This window comes from Mastomys coucha, unplaced genomic scaffold, assembly GCF_008632895.1.
Source record: "Mastomys coucha isolate ucsf_1 unplaced genomic scaffold, UCSF_Mcou_1 pScaffold22, whole genome shotgun sequence".
Classification (NCBI taxonomy): domain Eukaryota; kingdom Metazoa; phylum Chordata; class Mammalia; order Rodentia; family Muridae; genus Mastomys; species Mastomys coucha.
In genome coordinates, this window is record NW_022196905.1 from 10,557,823 (window position 1) to 10,575,439 (window position 17,617).

General features: G+C 40.1%; 1 protein-coding gene across 5 annotated transcripts in view; it reads left to right on the plus strand.

The window, feature by feature from the left end:
- Nucleotides 1–14,490, plus strand: part of Aftph (aftiphilin) — a 59,117-nt gene extending 44,627 nt beyond the window's left edge. For 4 of the 5 annotated variants that reach the window (XM_031390974.1, XM_031390972.1, XM_031390975.1 and 1 more), the window contains exons 7-10: nucleotides 756–816; nucleotides 2,303–2,383; nucleotides 6,625–6,748; nucleotides 13,354–14,490. In XM_031390974.1, coding sequence (XP_031246834.1) covers nucleotides 756–816; nucleotides 2,303–2,383; nucleotides 6,625–6,748; nucleotides 13,354–13,501 — 414 coding nt within the window. In that variant the 3' untranslated portion in view covers nucleotides 13,502–14,490. The remainder of the gene's footprint in view (nucleotides 1–755; nucleotides 817–2,302; nucleotides 2,384–6,624; nucleotides 6,749–13,353) is intronic. The other variant, XM_031390976.1, reaches the window with a different exon arrangement.
- Nucleotides 14,491–17,617: the final 3,127 nt, after the last annotated feature.

Here is a 17,617-nt window from a genome sequence, read left to right on the forward strand (position 1 = left end):
TAAATTAAATATCTGAAAATGAACACCTTAAAAATGAACATTCCATCCAATCATGGTGGCACAGGCTTTTGATCCCAGCACTCAGGACGCAGAGGAAGGTAGACGTCTGAGTTTAAGGCCATCCTGGTCTACATAGTGAGTCCCAGGCCAGCTGTTCCAGAACTAAGTATGAAGACCTTGTCTCAAAAACAGACAAAAAAAGTGCATCCTATTTTTTGGTGCAGTTTCTTTTCTTTTGAAATCAGGAAACTTGTATGGAACTAGAAACCTTGGACTCTGTTCCTTCCTGTGTCATGTGTCATGAGACCAGCTAAGTTAGGAAAGATCGTCTATAACTAGTTATTTAGTAGTTACTCTCATCTTCAACAATCTGGATGTCACTTTCAGCATAGTTCCTTCTCTATCGTGTTGTATTTTATATTAGTGTTACGTGACTAGTATTTAAATAAATGTAATCACTAAGTCAAAAAAAAAAGTCTGTTTTAAATCCTTTTCCTGAAATTTAATAGTTTAAAACATAGTATCAATAAGCATACTGTTTATAAGTTTTCCAGTTTCAACTTGTTGATATTTACAAATAATCTGAAATTATAACTATCCAAAATTTGTCAATAGGTACATTGTTGCATAATGGTCTTGTACTTTTGGGGGAATTGGCTTTGTTTTAAGAAATCTTTATGTTGCTGCTACCTATACTGATTAATTTTGATTGTTTTGTTTTTGTTTTTGTTTTTTGTTTTGGTTTTCAACCCTAGGAGTCTCTCCCACCTGTCCAGTTTGACTGGAGTAGCAGTGGCCTTACTAACCCTTTAGATGGTACGTCTCTCCGTAGAGCCTCTAGCACCAGGGCTAGAGCTAAGAAAGCTACACAGTTCAGACAGACTTCTCTCTGCTGATTTCCTTTTTTGTTTGAACATAACTTCTTATTCTTATCTTTGGAAATTCAGGCTTTCTTTCTAAATAGCAATTGCTCAAGATACCAGCCATTACTGTTATCAACAATATTAATGCCCAAGTATTGGTAGTAAGAATAAGATAAAGTTTTAGTTTCCTTATCTTAAGTCAAAATTAGATACTTTAAATGATATTTTAGCTAGGACCAATTTATTTCAATATTTTATAGCTTTACTTTGTGAAATTTTCTCGGATACAAAGTCTTGTGGCTAGCGGTTGCTCCAAAGCATAAAGCACAATTATTCACTTAACCAAACAAAACCAGTGTGCAGATAGATCCATATTTATTAACTTAATGTAGTTTTCAGATTCAGTAGCATTTTATAGAATACTATATGCAAATGGAAGATGAATGATTTTCATGATTATTTTTAAACTTCTCTCCAAATGCTAACAGAGCAATTCCAGAAATCAGTGAGTTTTATTAATGACTTTTAAACTCTAAAAGGGAGTAACTTATACAAGTACTGAAGGGTCTTTAACACACAGTGCTAGTGTTAGAGTCCATGCTATGGGTTTTCCATGGACCCTGATTTATAATTGCTTTGTAAGTGGTTGAGCCTTTGTCTAGAACACTATCACTGTCAGGTCAACTCAGTGGTACTTACCATGCCATTGCCTGAGACACTCTTACCAGCTTTTCCTTAGAGCTGGAATCCTAGAATACCTGGAAACCATCAATTGAATGTCCTGCTGAAGGAAAGCCTGGATGTACCTTTTGCTGTTGTCTGGTGTCTTTAGTCAAATCATCATGCTTCTTATTAACAATTTCTTTAAAAATGTATACTATTTGTGATTACTGCTGCAGAGTTAAAGGGGAACAGTACTGCGTGTACATCAGGGTAGGGCAGTTACTACATCTATATTACGTTATTTTAAATAAGTTAATGTATTGGTGCATGTCCTGAAACTCACAACTTTGTCATTCTTTTAAAAAGCATTAGAAACCAGAAATTGTTCATAGAAACTAACATGAAAGATTGGGCATGTAGTGATTTAATGTTGGGTTAAGATTAAGTATTGTTTCCCTTTAACTAGTATGCCTTCTCTGGTCTTTTTGGTACTTTTCAGTTTTGATTGAAAGAACTGACTTCTAACTAAAACCTAACAAAGTGTTACATTATTTACATTGTACACAAGGAAATCTACATTGAGTTAAATTGTTACTTTAGTTATGAAAACCTAATGCTGTATACATTGTTTTAATGTTGATTTTTAAAATGTGTAATGACTACTAATTATAACCTGCATGTTCAAGTGTGTGTCTTACCCCTTTTCACACGTAACCCCTCCTCCCTTGGCTTACCTTCTGTGTGGCTGCCCACCAACACGGTCACTGAATTCCAAGCTAGTGGAGGTTCCACTCTTCTGAACCTTGATTTCTTTGGGCCCGTGGATGACAGTAGCTCTAGCAGCAGCACAATCCCAGGTCAGCAGAGCATTTAACCATAGTTGTGGTTATTTACTAAAAGCATGACAACATTTGACTTTCCTATAAACAAGGAAACAGGTAGACTGTATTCTCTCCAGTACTTTTCCTTCATCTGGCTTCCTTTCTAACATCTGATTGTAAGAAACAACTTACACAAAAGACATTTTTAAGAAAAATTTCTCAGAGGTTATATTCAGAGCTGAAAGCAGTTTCTGCAATAATATAGCCCTAATGACTTTAGATAGCTAAGGGTGTTTTGGTTTTCACCTCCTCTAAAAGAAAAATGTATTTATATGCTTATTTTGAAAGCATATTCTATAAAGCCATTTGAAAATAACACTAGCAAGATAAGAACATTTTAGTACCAAAGATGGCTTCATATTATAGTGTCTATAATAATGTAACTTTTACAAGCTTTTACATTTTAATTAGTTCTTATTAGTGCTGCTAAATATATAAGTGAATCCAAAATGTTGGGATCTAGCATGTAGTTTATATAGTTCCATATTTTAAAAAATTACTATTTTTATGTAGCTCTTATATAGAAAGTGCATAATATTAGTCTCCGTGGAGAATAAAAAATGTTAACAAAAGTTAATAGTAGAAAGTAATTGCTATGAACCTAACAGCTAAAAATTAAGCTTACTAGTATCTGTTACTGTTCTGCCCTAGTTCATTTGCCAAAGGACTAATGTACTTTGTCATTTTCTAACCAAATAAAAGATGGAAATTATAATGGCATTTTAATGTTTATATTTTATTGAATATGATTTTAATGAATCCCTGTCATCCCAAAGTTGTGATCTGGTCATCATTGATCATGAGACAGCTACTGGGGTAAATACTAACCCCTGGAATGCATATTGGAGATTCCCTTCTGTGCTCACTAGTGACCAGTTTTGTAGCTAGCTTGGGTTCCTGAGAATTGGGATATGTTTTGTTTGGGGTGAGTTTATTAGGTAGCCCAGCCACCCACTTCAGTGGTTTATCAGCCATGAATATGAAGGAAGAACAAAGTCAGCTAAGGGCAGTCCTTCCCCAGGGTGCCCTTCTCTTATACCCAGCTAGGGAACCCTCTTCTGCCACAGGGAAGGCCCACAAATCTAAGGTGGGACAAAGAGATTTTTCACATCTCAGCTCCTAGTTTTCATCTTCATTGTTTTCAAAATTCTTGAGAGTACATGAAAAAAAAGTCTGTATTTGGTCTTGCTACTTACTTAAATTTGATACTTCACTACTTACAGTTTTACTCAGAATATCTGACTTAGCAACAGCCTGGAGGAGCTAAAATTGTCTTGATACTTACTGGAAGTGAAGCAGGAACCTAAGAGTTCTCCAGATTCTCTCTCAGCTAAATTTGATCAGTCTGCATTGTAATGAAAAAGCGGTCACCTTTTCTTTTGGCTGCCAAAAGTTTGGGTTAGATTTCAAATGTGCTTATATTTTAAATTTGTTTAAAAACCATTGATAGGAACACAAATAACCTGGTTGCTTAAAGAAGTGCCGAGATGGCATGATAATTGGGCTCAGGGTATAGCTGCAGGACAGTCAGTCTGGAAAGTTTGAGGCTGCAGTGGACATGAGCACAGCATGGTCCAATGCAGTCTCTGCCCTGGGAAACCTTTAAACTCTGGGTTTTCATCAGTATGCTCTAGCTGTTGTGTAAATTTGTTTACAGTGAATTTGTCTTGGCTTTCTATTGTTATTGGGTTTCATTAAAACTTCCCCCAGCTTCAGGTACCAACTCCTTCTTTAGTGTTCCAGCTTACCACTTGTTTGTCCTTTCTTTAACTTGTTTATGGGAAAGTCATTTTTTCTTAGCTTGCTGTTAACTATCGTGTGTGTGATTTTTTAGGAAGTTGGCATAGAATTTGGCTGGCTACTTTAATTGTGTAATTAAGCTGTGCCTCATTAAAGTTCTGTTTTTTAAAAATTCCATTAAGAACTCTCTGTAGTTTATAGTAAATAATTGGCTTGTTTCTGAAAAACGTTAACTATAATTGTTAGAGATCTCAGTCATTTTTTGGTTTGGGGGCAATTTATGGAGGGGAGGAATGTTGTTTGGGGTAGAAAGGAGATTTTCTTCTGTCATTGTCAGTGCTGTGGTTTTCAATCTACCATTTACTGCTTGGCAGCTGAGTGTCCAGTACTGGATAAACTGCTGTTACCACTCAGGATGATACACAGATCTCACCTCCAATACTGTGGGTACTTGGAAGCTAACCTTAAACAGTGGGAGAGAGAAACAGTTTTGGTTCATTGCTCTTTATATAGACATCTACAATTTTATACTTTTTAACTTTGACCTGTATGCTTATTGTAGAAAAACAGAGGTTTTTAAAGTATGTCCTGAAAGTGTACATTAATGAGCTATTAAGACCTTAGGAGTCTTAATGCACCTTTCTCCTTGTTGGACTCAGTAACTGTAGAAGCTGTTGCTTGTTTGATTTCTATAACATCTGAGATCCATCTGTGCTCATCGAAGAATTGGTTCAGAAAGGACAGAACTTGTTCATGACTTTATTATACTTTTTGCCTAATCTTGTAGGCTTTTCTTAGAAAATAAAATTGAACCAAGTACAGCCATGTACATTTGTAGTCCCAGCTGAGGCAGGAGGATCACTTGAACCTCAGTAGGTCAAGACCAGCTAGAGTGATATTATAATGCCCTGTCTCAAAGAAGAAAGAAAACTTAAAAAAATTGGAGAAGCTATTAAACATTTTTTTCAAGCTGATGCTTAACTATAACCCCAACTTAGCTTCTTTCCTGTTTCTCTCACTGACTGTCTCAGCTGCAGGCCACCAGATTTACAGTCAGATACACATATATAACGGATCCTAGAAATGAATGTTTTCATTTCTCCCAGAGTAGTGCTCTCAGCCACATTCTGGGAGTGTTTACCCACTCTACCTCTTACCTGAAGAACATGCAGTCAATTTTTAGTATTAAATTGATGCTTTAAATAATTGTGCATCTCTTTAGTCATGGCTAAGATAACCAAATTACCAAATCATTTTCTATACTAGAGACTTTATATTAATCTCCAAGTCTCTGACATGAAAAAAATACTCGAGTCTTAAAAGAAAAAAAAAATGTTTTTGATGAGATCAGAGCAAGGTTCAAAATTAGGTTTCATTAGCCAGTTTAAAAACTGAGGATGTTGAGCTGGAGAGAGCGGTTAAGAGCACTGGCCATTCCTCCAAAGGGCCTGGAATCAATCCCCAGCACCCACACAGCAGCTCATAACAGTCTCTAACTCCAGCTCCAGGGGATACAAACACCTTACACAGACATACATGCAGGCAAAACACTAATGCACATAAAAATGAGAATGTTGGAGGTCGGATGTGGTGACTCATACCTGTAATCCCAACACTCAGGAAACTGAGGCAGGAGAATTGTCATGAGTCAAAGCCATTGTAGGCAACAGAGTAAGACCTTATCTTAAAATAAGATAAAATATAAAATAAAAATTTTGAGAATATCATAGCATGCTCATTCTATTTATAAACACTATGTATCAGAAATTAATACAAAACTGACTGATGGAAATTCTTGAAGCATTTAAAAGGCATCAGCTACATACAACATTTATTTCAAAATGGGATTTTTATGTATTCCTTTTATAGACACTTCAAAGCCTACCATTTAATAAAGAAAAACAACATGAGGCTAACTAATTGGCTTAGTGGTTAAGAGCACTGGCTGCTCTTGCAAAAGACCTGGGTTCTATTCCCAACACCTACATGGTGGCTCACAACCGTCTGTGACTCAAGTTCCAGGGACTTCTACACCCTTTCTGGTCTCCTCAAGCAGTAGGCATGCATATGATGTGGATACATAAATGCAGACAGACACACATAAACAAAATAAAAATAGATAAACACAGAGAACTCAGCAGGTAAAGGTGTTTGCTGCCCGAGTTGGTAACCTGAGTTCAATCCCCAGAAACCCTGTAAGGGTGGAAAGTTAGAACTAGCTGCACAAAGTTGTCTGGCATCCACCTGCTTGTAGCATGTGTGCCCTCATGCAGGCTCCACCCACTTGTAGCATACATACTCTCATGCAGCATGCTTAGTAATGACTGCTCACATTCAGAAGAGCAGCACTTGATCTGACAATGACAGTGAATGGTGCTTACGCAGACTCACATGTGGATAGAGTATTGCTGTTACATCTTGTCGCTCGTTATGACCCATGCAGCTTGCCCTCACTCACTGTCATTCTATGCTGTAAGGTGTGGATCCAGAGTTGTATGAGTTAACAACTGCTAAGCTGGAGACCTCCACCTCAAGCCTCAGAGTGACTGATGCATTTGCAAAGCTCATGTCTACAGTGGAAAAGACAAGCACGTCGACCAGGTAAATAAATGAACCTGAACTTAGCCCTAACTTTGTATTCTGGTTTAAATGGTCACAAGCAAAGCATGCAAGAGGTAGCCTTTGTGTGTTAAGCTGACTTTGTATCTTAAAGCAGTAGATAGATAGCAAAGCCTAGAAAACATCAAATGGATGTTTAATGGTGATCTTTATTGGAAAAGACTGACAGATGAAGTTTTCTTCTCCCCACCCCCATAGAAGATGATTCTGATTAAGTATTGATGCTGATGCCACTGGGGAGCATCCCTATCCTTTCATAATTATGGAGAAAAGGATTTTCCAGAACCAGTTTCATCTTCCTGGTGTCACATAAGCCTCTGTGTTCACTTTGAAGCTAAGACAGAGTAAAAGTTTTGTTTTTTTTTTAATTTTTAGAACTTTTGCTACTGTGCATCTAACTTGAGCTATCATGAACTTCTTTACTAAACTTAGGGAGCCTCTCTAGGGACAGTTACCTCCTGCTGTCAGAGCCAGAGACAAGGAATGTCACGTGGACCTTATACTTAGAATTTAACACAGCTAAGTACTTTGATACATTAAACATAGATGAGCCAGTTGTAGTAGGAGGAGGTTCAGATGGGACATCGCTAGTGCTGGGGCAAGTGCTGATTGGTCAGCTGTCTTCTCTGCTTCCCAAATCATTATCCATCTGTATCTTCAAGAGGGATGTATGTGTGTCAGTTGCCCACTTTGGGAATTTTAGAATTTCCTATTGAATAACAGACACCATTTAGATTTATCTTTTAAAGTTAATTCTTTTATAAGAAACATCTTTTTCTATTCTTTTTTAACTTAAACTTGAATGATTGCAATCTCTTTGGGTTGTTTGTTGGTTTGAGACAGGGACTCGGTACACAGCCCTAGCTGTCATGAAACTTGTTATGTAGGCCAGGCTAACCTTGAACTTAGAGAGAACCACCTGCCTGTGTCTCCCAAATGATGGGATTAAAGGTGTGGTGTGTGCCACCATGCTTTAAAGGGTTGTAGTGTCTTTTACTTTATTCCTTACAGGTGTCTATTCTGCAAACAACTAAAAATTTTCAAAGGCTGGGGCTGTTACTCATTGGTTGGCTGTAGATGCCTTTGACCATTCCAGGAATTAGATTTGGAGCATGTAGGTCCTTTTGTCCACAGGTGCACTCCATTGCAGTCATTGTCCTGCGTTGGCCCTGACACTGCTGACCTCTGCTGGCACCACTGTCATGGGAGTTGTGCTGTTACTCTCTTTGGCTGCTCTGCTGTTTCTGAGCCAGTCCTACTGCTTCTGAACCTTTCTCTGCAGTTCTGCCTCCTAGCCAGTCATGAGAGTTCATCTGTTGTGCCAGTAGGAGGAGCTCTACTCCACTTTGTTAGCCCTGCACTTCATTTTTTTAAGGCTCCTAGACAGGCTGTATTGCCCAACCTGTTACTACTAAACTTTATCTTCTGAAATAAAAGAATACATTAAAATTGCAGCGCACATCTAGGAGGGAAGCTGTAGCTGCCAAAGGGAGTCTCTGTGATAATTATGTGACCTTTCTGCTATTAGGGTACTAGAGAACAAACCCAGAGCCTTGCAGACTCTAGGCTCTACCACTGGGCTATTTCCCAGACCCATTTGAACATTTAAAATGAAGTAAGTTGGAAAAAAAAAAAAAGCTACCAACTTTGGAAGAAGATTTTGTTTGAAAATAGTGAGAAAAATATCTACATCTTAATATTAGAATTTAAAGTTATAAAATATCACCAGAGGAGTTTGAGGTGGTGTGTTTTGTTTTTGTTTTGCAGGAGGGAAGTTGTTCTTATTTTTTAATGTCTTCTTTTTCCCCCCAGTCACACTGAAAGTCTCATGCATGCTAGGCAGATGTTTACAGCAGAGCTCCAGCCCTAGCCTGTGTGAGCAATTCTTAGTTGTGTGGGAAGACAGGCGGCACACAGTATGATTCCAAAAGGCTTTCTCAGTGTGTTGATTTGTAGGATTTATTTCTTTTTCTTTTTAAGTAAAGGTTAACAAAATTGCCTTGGCTTTTGACAGCACTCAAAGGCAGAATGGAAGGCTTTATGAAGAACACTCAGATAAGAAAGGGTTAAAGTGGTTGTTGCAGTGGATACACTAATGAAGCCTCTAATTTCCACACTCAGAAAGCTGAGGCAGGAGGAGTACTTGAGACCAGCCGAGGCCACAAAGCAAAGCTCTGTCTCTGAGAGCAAAGAAACCATAGTTGGGTTAGGAGAAGAGATTTGATATGGATACTCCTTTCTCTTTTCCATTTCTAAAATCATGTTTATTTTTTGTCAGGGGTGATGGGTTCTGTGCTTGAGCCTTGAGGCACAGGGGAAGGTCAGAAGACAACCTGTGGGAGTCTGTTCTCTCCTCCCACTATGTGAGTCCCAGGGACTGAAGTCAGGCTGTCAGGCTTGATGGCAAGCCTCTGTGCTGAGCCCTCTGCAGGCCCTCCCTCACACTCTAAGAACCTTTGAGTATGTGAGGAAACTTGATGTGGTCTTCTCTTCCCATATGTTGAAAAATAATTTCTCACTTATTTTCTTGTTAATTTGTAGTAGGTATTTTTGACATGCTCTGTTTCTGACTGGAGCCAGTTTCTCCTTCCTTAGACAACCTGGTACCCAACTCTGGAGTAGCCACCAACTAATGTCAAACTTTGTACAAACCAAATTGGCATAGCACACTATGGCCCAGAATTCCCAAACTTAAGCAATCTTCCTGCCTCAAGCTTCCCAGTAGCCACCATGACTACAGGCATGTGCCACTGTTCCTAGCTGTTCCCAGGGAAATTTAACCCACTAAGTCAAAACTCTAGAAGCTTATAATTAAATCAGTCAGATTTATATATCAATAAATTCTCAATTCACAAGATGCCCACACAATAATTTCAGAGTCAATTGATAAATGATACAAGCTGCCCACCTAGATTAGACAAGTTATCCCAGTATATTCTATCCTTTATAGCTACCTTGGCTTTTTAAAGCCACATGGAATCTGGATCATCTTCCTCTTCCTCCATCTTCCTTCCTTCTCCCTCCTCTCTCTCCTCCTTCTCCCCCAAACTTTTCAGCTCCACCTTCCCTTCCATTGCCCAGTCACCAACTCTAGCCTTTATTTTACAAATTAGAGTGGGGAGAAGTTCACAAGAAGTCACCTGTGTATGTGATTTACTCCTTAGCTCTGCAGCCCCTTCTGGGAAAGCGGAATTAGCATAAAATACAAGCAACACTGGGGCTATCCACACAGGGCCCTGTGCCTGCCCTGGCTAGCACCTCACCACTGACCTACATCACCAGTACTCGCTTTGTTGTTAGAGAAATCCAAGTTCTTAGTGTGCCCAACTGACCTAACATGGAGAAAGGTTATTTTCTAATTTAAACTAGTGTGTGGCCAGCTGGTTAGTAGCTACAGAGAGGCCACTAATTGACATTTATACAAGCCAAAGAACTAGTGGCTAACAGAAATACTTTAGGGCTTTTGGTTTTGGATTTTATTGATTTAATTAACATGAAACCTGTCTTTCTCACTGGTGTAAATCCTCTAGTTTTTAGTAGGTTCACAAAGTTGTGCAACTGTCATCATTAAATTACCCCCAGAAAATGTTTATTATCTTATTCCAACCTAAAAATCCCCCGTACATATTTGCCTGTTGCAGTTATAGGTGTGGGCATGGGTTTTCTGTCCTGAGTCAAGGTCTCAGGCTGAGGTTTTAGCTCAGCAGTAGCCTTTGCCTAACATGGACAGACCCTGGGATTGAGCCCTGGTACAACATGGCAAAGTGGGGCCCAGGAAAGGGAGTGGGGAGCCCCTGGGGAGAGCATACTCGGGCTTGTCTCAATCTCAGTACTCCCTACTCTCCTAGGTGCTAGATTGCAGATGTGCATACCACATAGTGCTTCATGGCTGTGGTGTCTGGTTGAGACAGGATCTCATGTTGCCTACTGGCTTTGAACACCTGATCATCTTGGCATTCACCTCCAGAGCCCTGGGACATAATGTTTTGTATTCCCACCAGTAACAGGAACTTCCCAGTTTCTCCACATTCTCTCCTCCACATAGGTTGTAGCTGTCCCCGTGGGTATGAAGTTGAATCTCACCATTATGATTTGCATTTCCCTAGTAGCAAAACTGTTGAGATCTCTGATGCGCTTATTAGCATGCATGCTGCTGCCTTCCCGGGTCCCGCTTCAGAGTGTGTGTGTTTTCAGTCACATCATTTGTAATCTCTCCTTAGAATAGTACAAATGCCACACCTCTGTCAGATACGGAATTTTCAAGTATTTGCTACTCTATAATCTTTTCCCTTCTTACACCATGTGTTAACATTCAAAAGCTTTTCGTTTTGGTGAAACCCAATTTGCTGCTGCTGCTGCTGCCGTTACCTGTGCTTTGCTTGAAGAAATGATTGTTTAATTCAGAATTAGGAAGATCTTACACCTCAGAGTTTATAGTTTCAACTCTTACCTGTGGGTCTTTAATGCATTTTGGATTTGGCTTGGGGTCTTTTTGGCTGCTTGGTTGGTTTTTTGAAACTGGGTTTCTTTGTGTAGCCTTGTGTGTCCTAGAATTTACTCTGTAAACCAGTCTGTTCTGAGACTCAGAAACCTGCCTATCTCTGCCTCCCAAGTGCTGAGATTAAAGACATGCTGCCTCTTCCCCACTTTTTAATGCATTTTAGATTAATTTTAATATAGTGAAAGGTGGGAGAAGTCTACATTCTCTCTCCTCTGCCCTATCTAGGGCTATCCAGTCGTCCTGGCAGTTTTTTGAAAAGTGAAAAGTTTCTTCCCCTTTTTAAAAGGTCTTTTCATGTTTCTTTTCATCTGTATGTTTGTGTGTATGTGTGTGTGTGTGCATGCACACAAATTGATCATAGGCCACTCTTTCGGACCTTCATTTGTCCATTGACAAAAAAAGGATAAATCTTAGGCAGAAAGCAATAGAGAGCAATACAATTGTTCTCAAATTCTCAAGCATCTGCTATATGTATTTTAATAAGAATATCTGACATAAATAACTACAAATGCATTCACAAACTTACAGTTGTGTAAACTTTTATGCTCAGTTTCATAGTGCCTCTAAAAGCCACTGGTGGAGCCTAGAGCAATCTGCACAGTTAGTTGTCTTGTGGTTAAGAACGTTCCTTGCCTTTCTCTCCTGGACCTGCCTGCACCTCACAAATGGGGAAATCCACGCAGGGCTAGTTCTACTCACTGGGGCTTTCAGCAAGTAATGTTCACCATGTTATTTAGTCCCCCAGTTTTCTGTAAATTGGAAATTATATCTAAAGGCCTGTGAATACAGGGGTAACATTTTGGTCGGAGTACATCAGAGGTCTCACAGCACATCAGAAAACTGTGACACCCACTGACGGCACTCTCCATGACAGCATGGCTGCAGGCTAACCATTTCATTCCCTAGGCCTTGTCAGGGATGCTGAGATTGAAACTAGGATACAGGACACTTGTTTGACTGTGAAGTGATGTAGTTAGTTATCTACTAGTTCCTCAAGCATCCACTGATTTATTACCATTAAGTGCAATCTAAAATGTAAATTTTAAGTTTTTTTAAATATAAAATTGGTATTGTGATTTTCTATGAAATACTAGAACTGGGTTGAATATTGATTCTTCTGCTGGCATGATTACCATAAAAGAAAGAATTGGGCTCTTTGTAGTCAATTTAAAAGTATCTTTAGGGACAGGCGGTGGTGGCGCACACCTTTAATCCCAGCATTTAGGAGGCAGAGGCAGGCAGATTTCTGAGTTTGAGGCCAGCCTGGTCTACAGAGTGAGTTCCAGGACAGCCAGGGCTACACAGAGAAACCCTGTCTCAAAAAACAAAAACAAAAAAAGTATCTTTAGTCTGAAATTAACTATGTGACTATAATGATACTTTCAACATATTTAACAACCTGTATGAACTTGGATGGGTGTGTTGGGTCGCACTTAGTGCTCATTGGGCATTTTCTCCAGCCTGCCCACTAGTTCACCAAGAATTTTTGTGCATTTTGTAATATGCTTCAAACTACTTGTTAGAGTGAGAGGAGATATAGTTAAATACACATTATCTACAAGGCTAGAGGCCTTTAAAGTTTACACATCCCCCTCTTCCCCTACTGCCACCCCCAGGTTCCTGCCTGTACCCAGTTCTCACGCTGCTGCCTGTATCCCAGTTTAGCTGAAGGCTTTCTCTCCTGGAATTCCCCATTAGGTTAAGAAAGCCTGAGGTTAAATGACTTACCATGCTTCACCACACCTTTCAAGTTAGGTAATGTTGGTAGTTTTTGCAGTAGGCAGGGGAAATCCAGGTGGGCAGACTATTACCAAGGCTTTAGCGCTATCCTTGTGCTTGGTAACATGCTTGAAAATTATTGCTGGGTAGATGACCCCAGCCTTAAGTACATGTGCATGTGGATAATTTTGTCTGCATGCTTGATCTCAGGAACAGCAGCAGAAAGCCACGCTTGTTCTTCACTCAGCAGCTAGCAGAGGAGAAGCTGGTCAGATGCCCAAGACCACAGACCTTGACAACGAATTCTTTTCCATTTGATTACAGCACAGTCCCCTTAACACACTTGTCTTTTCTCATTGGCTGATAGGAAACCAAAAAGAGAGGAGCACCTGAGTGAAGAAGCTGTGAAGGTGATTGCCAGCCTTCCCGACCTGACCTTCATGCATGCCAAGGTGTTGATGTTCCCAGCCACACTAACACCTTCCACAAGCTCCCAAGAACAAGCAGATGCCTAGCTGGCTGAATCGGACAACTTTAAATACACTTCCATTGACTCAATCCCTTCCCTACCATCAAAAGCATATGCTGTAATTTAAAAATAAAAGCACTCAAGTTCAGCTGATTTGTTGGTAAGCCACACCAGAAAGGTATACATAGTAATGTATATTTATTTACATACTGAAGTCCTAAATTTATATTAGAAAAAAATGTAAATAATTGGGGATGAACATTTTTGAAGATTTATTCTTTTGTGTTGCTGGGGTGTATACATTTATGCCTTTGTGAAATACACTGGTAGTGTCCTTCTTAAAAACTTTTGAAATAAAAAAAGAAAATTAAAACCTCAAATCTCCACTGTCTGAAATCCCCTTCAGTCTTTCCCCTTTGCACTGACAGCTCTTAATTTCCCTGTCCTGTGGTCTGTTACTTTTACTATCACAAAAAAGCTTCAAAATTCTTGTTTGATTTTCAGTTGTATGTGATGGGTTTGTTTAAGGCCTGGCTTTTGTTCACTTTCATGGGCTTTGTTTTCAGTCCTTTCATCAGGCATATTGCTGTGTGACCTTCTCTGAGGTCACTCCGTAGATGATGGCCGATGGTTGTGGGGTGTGGATCACCATCAGGACACAATTGGAGGCTTGAAAGAGAATGTACCTGTTTTAATTGGTGTGATTTGGAGGAGGACCAAATTATATGAATGTCTTAAAATTAAGTTTGTAGAGATCTAACTGTTCTGTCATACCACTATTTTTTGAGGATTTTGCACAGTGTAAAATGACATAATCATAGATTGCTATGGTTTAGGCTGTATATACAGTAAAACAAACAAAAAACAAAACAAAAAAAACTATGGGTTTTAAATGTTTGGGGAAATTCCTATGGAAAAAAAGAGAGATATGTAGAAGAGCCTCTAACAAGGTTAATGTGCATGCCCAAGGTTTTTGAGATTTCGGTGTGTAAATTTCCTTTTAGCTTATACAATAATAAAATAATTTAAAAGAAATTTAGCCTTTTGTCTTTGTATTTTAGTATCTTAGGGAAAATATAATGTATTTGAATGAGGTTTTATTCAGAATTAATAAATTTTGTTTCAAATGAAATAATTTGGTGGGACTTCTATCTGGTTAAAATCAGGAAGAATTAGAATCTGCTCTCTAAGAACTGAATCGTGAGAGGCTGGAGAGATGGTTTGTGGGTCAAGAGCACTTGTTCTTACAGAGGACCCAGGTTCTCCTCTCATGGTGGCTCACAACCACCTGTAACTAACTGCAGTGGTACACAGGTATACATGCAAGCAAAGCATTCACAGCATAAAATGAAATACATTCATCTAAGAAGCTCCAGGCCAACTAGCCTGGTTTACACAGTGACAAAGAAACTGTCACAAACAAGGTAGAAAGGTAACAACTTGAAGGTCGTCTGTGGTGACACACATGCACCTCTCCCAAACACACACACCAAATAGGATCAGTGCTTTACGTGTATAACATGAGACCATAAAAGAAATCCCCCTGGGCTTGAGAGATGGCTCAGTGCTTAAAAGCACTGACTGCTCTTGCAGAGGTCTTGAGTTCAATCCCCAGTAACAACATGGTGGCTCACAACCACCCCTAATGAGATCTGACGCCCTCTTCTGGTGCATCTGAAGACAGCTACAGTGAATTACGCCAAGGCAAGCGGGGCTGGAGCTCAATTCCCAGCAGCCACAAGATGGCTCACGGCCATCTGTACAGCTACAGTGTACTCATACACATAAATAAATAAATCTTTAAAAAAAAAAAGAAAGAAAGAAACTGGGCTACTATACAGCACTATCCCCCACCCAAACCAGCCACCATATCCACAAGTTCATCTGTGCCTGCTCAAAATTGATCATAGTTGTACTTGCTGACTATGGACATCTCTCACAGAATGGAGAATGGGGAATTATGGGACCTTCAACTGAGTACCCAGCCAATTGCATGTAACTTGATCTTAACTGCACATGGCCTTTCGGTCTCAAGGAGGGCCTACAGTGTGTACTCTTGAGGAAGATTCAGCAAATTGGGCTCCATCTATATAGCCATGGGGAAGACATCGTCCGTACAGGGTGAAGACATTCCAGTGTGGCTGGATCATTTATCCCCCTGTGAGTAGCCCCTCCTCCATGCCCTATAAATATGCCTAATAAACTCATTAAGTGTTTGGGAGGTGAGGGAGAGATCTGTGGTGGAATCTAACTGTGCTTTGCCATTGGGACTTTAAAAGGAGGGAAGTATATGTTACACGTCCCCCCATCCAAGGTGAAAATTCTCATAGCAGGAGTGTGATAGCTGTTTTAATTGTCAACTATATCTAGATTCTTGAAACTTCCATTCATAAGCAGCCATTACTGGATTAGCTCGATTGAAGTCTGTTAAGTCATTCTAGTAAATCCCCTTTATATAGAGATTCGTTCTCTTAAGTTCTTTGATTCTAGAACTCTGACTAATACAAGGGGCTATAGAATCAAAAATTATGGGGGTATAGCTCAGCAGTCAAGCATATGATTCACATACATACTGTCCTGAATTTGACCTCGAACTTGTGCTTGTAGACCCCATACACAAAGGAAAAGAAAACTGAGGTAGAAGCAACTTTAGAGTCTATTTTTTAGAGCTGAAAGATGAGTTGCTCAGTGCTCCCCTAAACCTCTCCCAGGAACCCCCAGAGGCATTAGAGTCGGGACACACATGCAGCCAAGGGTTGTCTTGCAGTAACAACCTAGGCTAATATTGGGGCTGAATGATTACAGAAAATTCTGTTCAATAAAAAGGCTCAGTTGCTGCAAAATATTAAGGGCCAAGAATAAGTAGATTCTCATGGCTGAAGAAATGAAAGCATAAATAAGGAAATGTTGATGTGTATCCAGAGACAAGAGCATATCTTGTACTCAGCGGCAAGAGCATGTCTGTATCCAGAGGCTAGACCCAAGCCCAGCTTTGTTGCTAGCACTTTGTCGCCATAACCTTCCTATTGTTTCAAGCTGTCCCCTAGTGTTGGATAAACCTAATCCTTTCCCCCACATATCTGAAGGTCACGGTCACAGTCCTCTTTCTATGCTGTCTTCCTCTGTACACAGCATTCTTATCTGAATGTCATCCTATTGACTGAGTGCCCCAGGCTGGACCAGGTGTCACCTCACCACTGACATGGGCTTCATGCTTATTCTATTTCAGACATCTAGCCTAGCCTACATTTCTATCCCCAGTGATAACGAACCTGTCTCTCTAGCTCAGAATCTTCCCCTGTCCTTCCTCCACCTTGTCATCCATTGACTGATTCACAGACTTCATGTCCAGATCACCATATTGAACACTGGCCAGTAGGAACCACTACCAGTGCCTACACAGAGCACCAGGCAGGCTCCTGGTGCTGTGGGTTCACAACAGAATGTCACCATGCTCCTTCTGGCCACAGATCACAACAGGCAAAGTCCTGATGAATCCAGTTACAGGACCAGTGACACCACATGGGCCAGCATAATAATTCACGTGCACCAGGAGGTGCTAAGCCCACGATGAAAGGGTCAGCACAGGTATGGTGGAACAGCTGTAATCTCAAAACTCAGGAGGCTGGGGCAGGAGGATCAGAAGTTAGAGGTAGTTTGGACTATATAGAGAGATTAAAGGATAAACTGGCATCCATTCAGGCTCTGGGAGGATAATCCACATTCTCTGTGGCACACAGTAAACACTCGGCCAATAATGTTTATCATCATTTATCTGTCAGTAAGGATGAGGATGATGATAACAGGAGAAGAGAACAGATAACTGTCTCCTTAAAAGTACGGTCAATGTCCTCCTCCCCTCCAGGGAGCTAGACCAATCGTTAGCATGTGTGATAGATTTCACTTACCTTGAAACTCCAAATGACATACGAACTGTGCCCGTAGCTCCTCACATCCCTCAGTGGGGCCCCATGGTTCTCTCCCATCACTATCTCTGACAGTCAGTGACATGCATCACCAAAGACCAAAAGAGCCAAGGCGTGAGAATAAGGAGACCTCCTGCCTGCATCCTGCATCCACCCCAGAATGGGGCTGCTGGTTACTCTAGTCTTTTACATGAGTCTATCTCCTCCCTCAGTCCCTCAAGGAAAAGGTTTCCAAA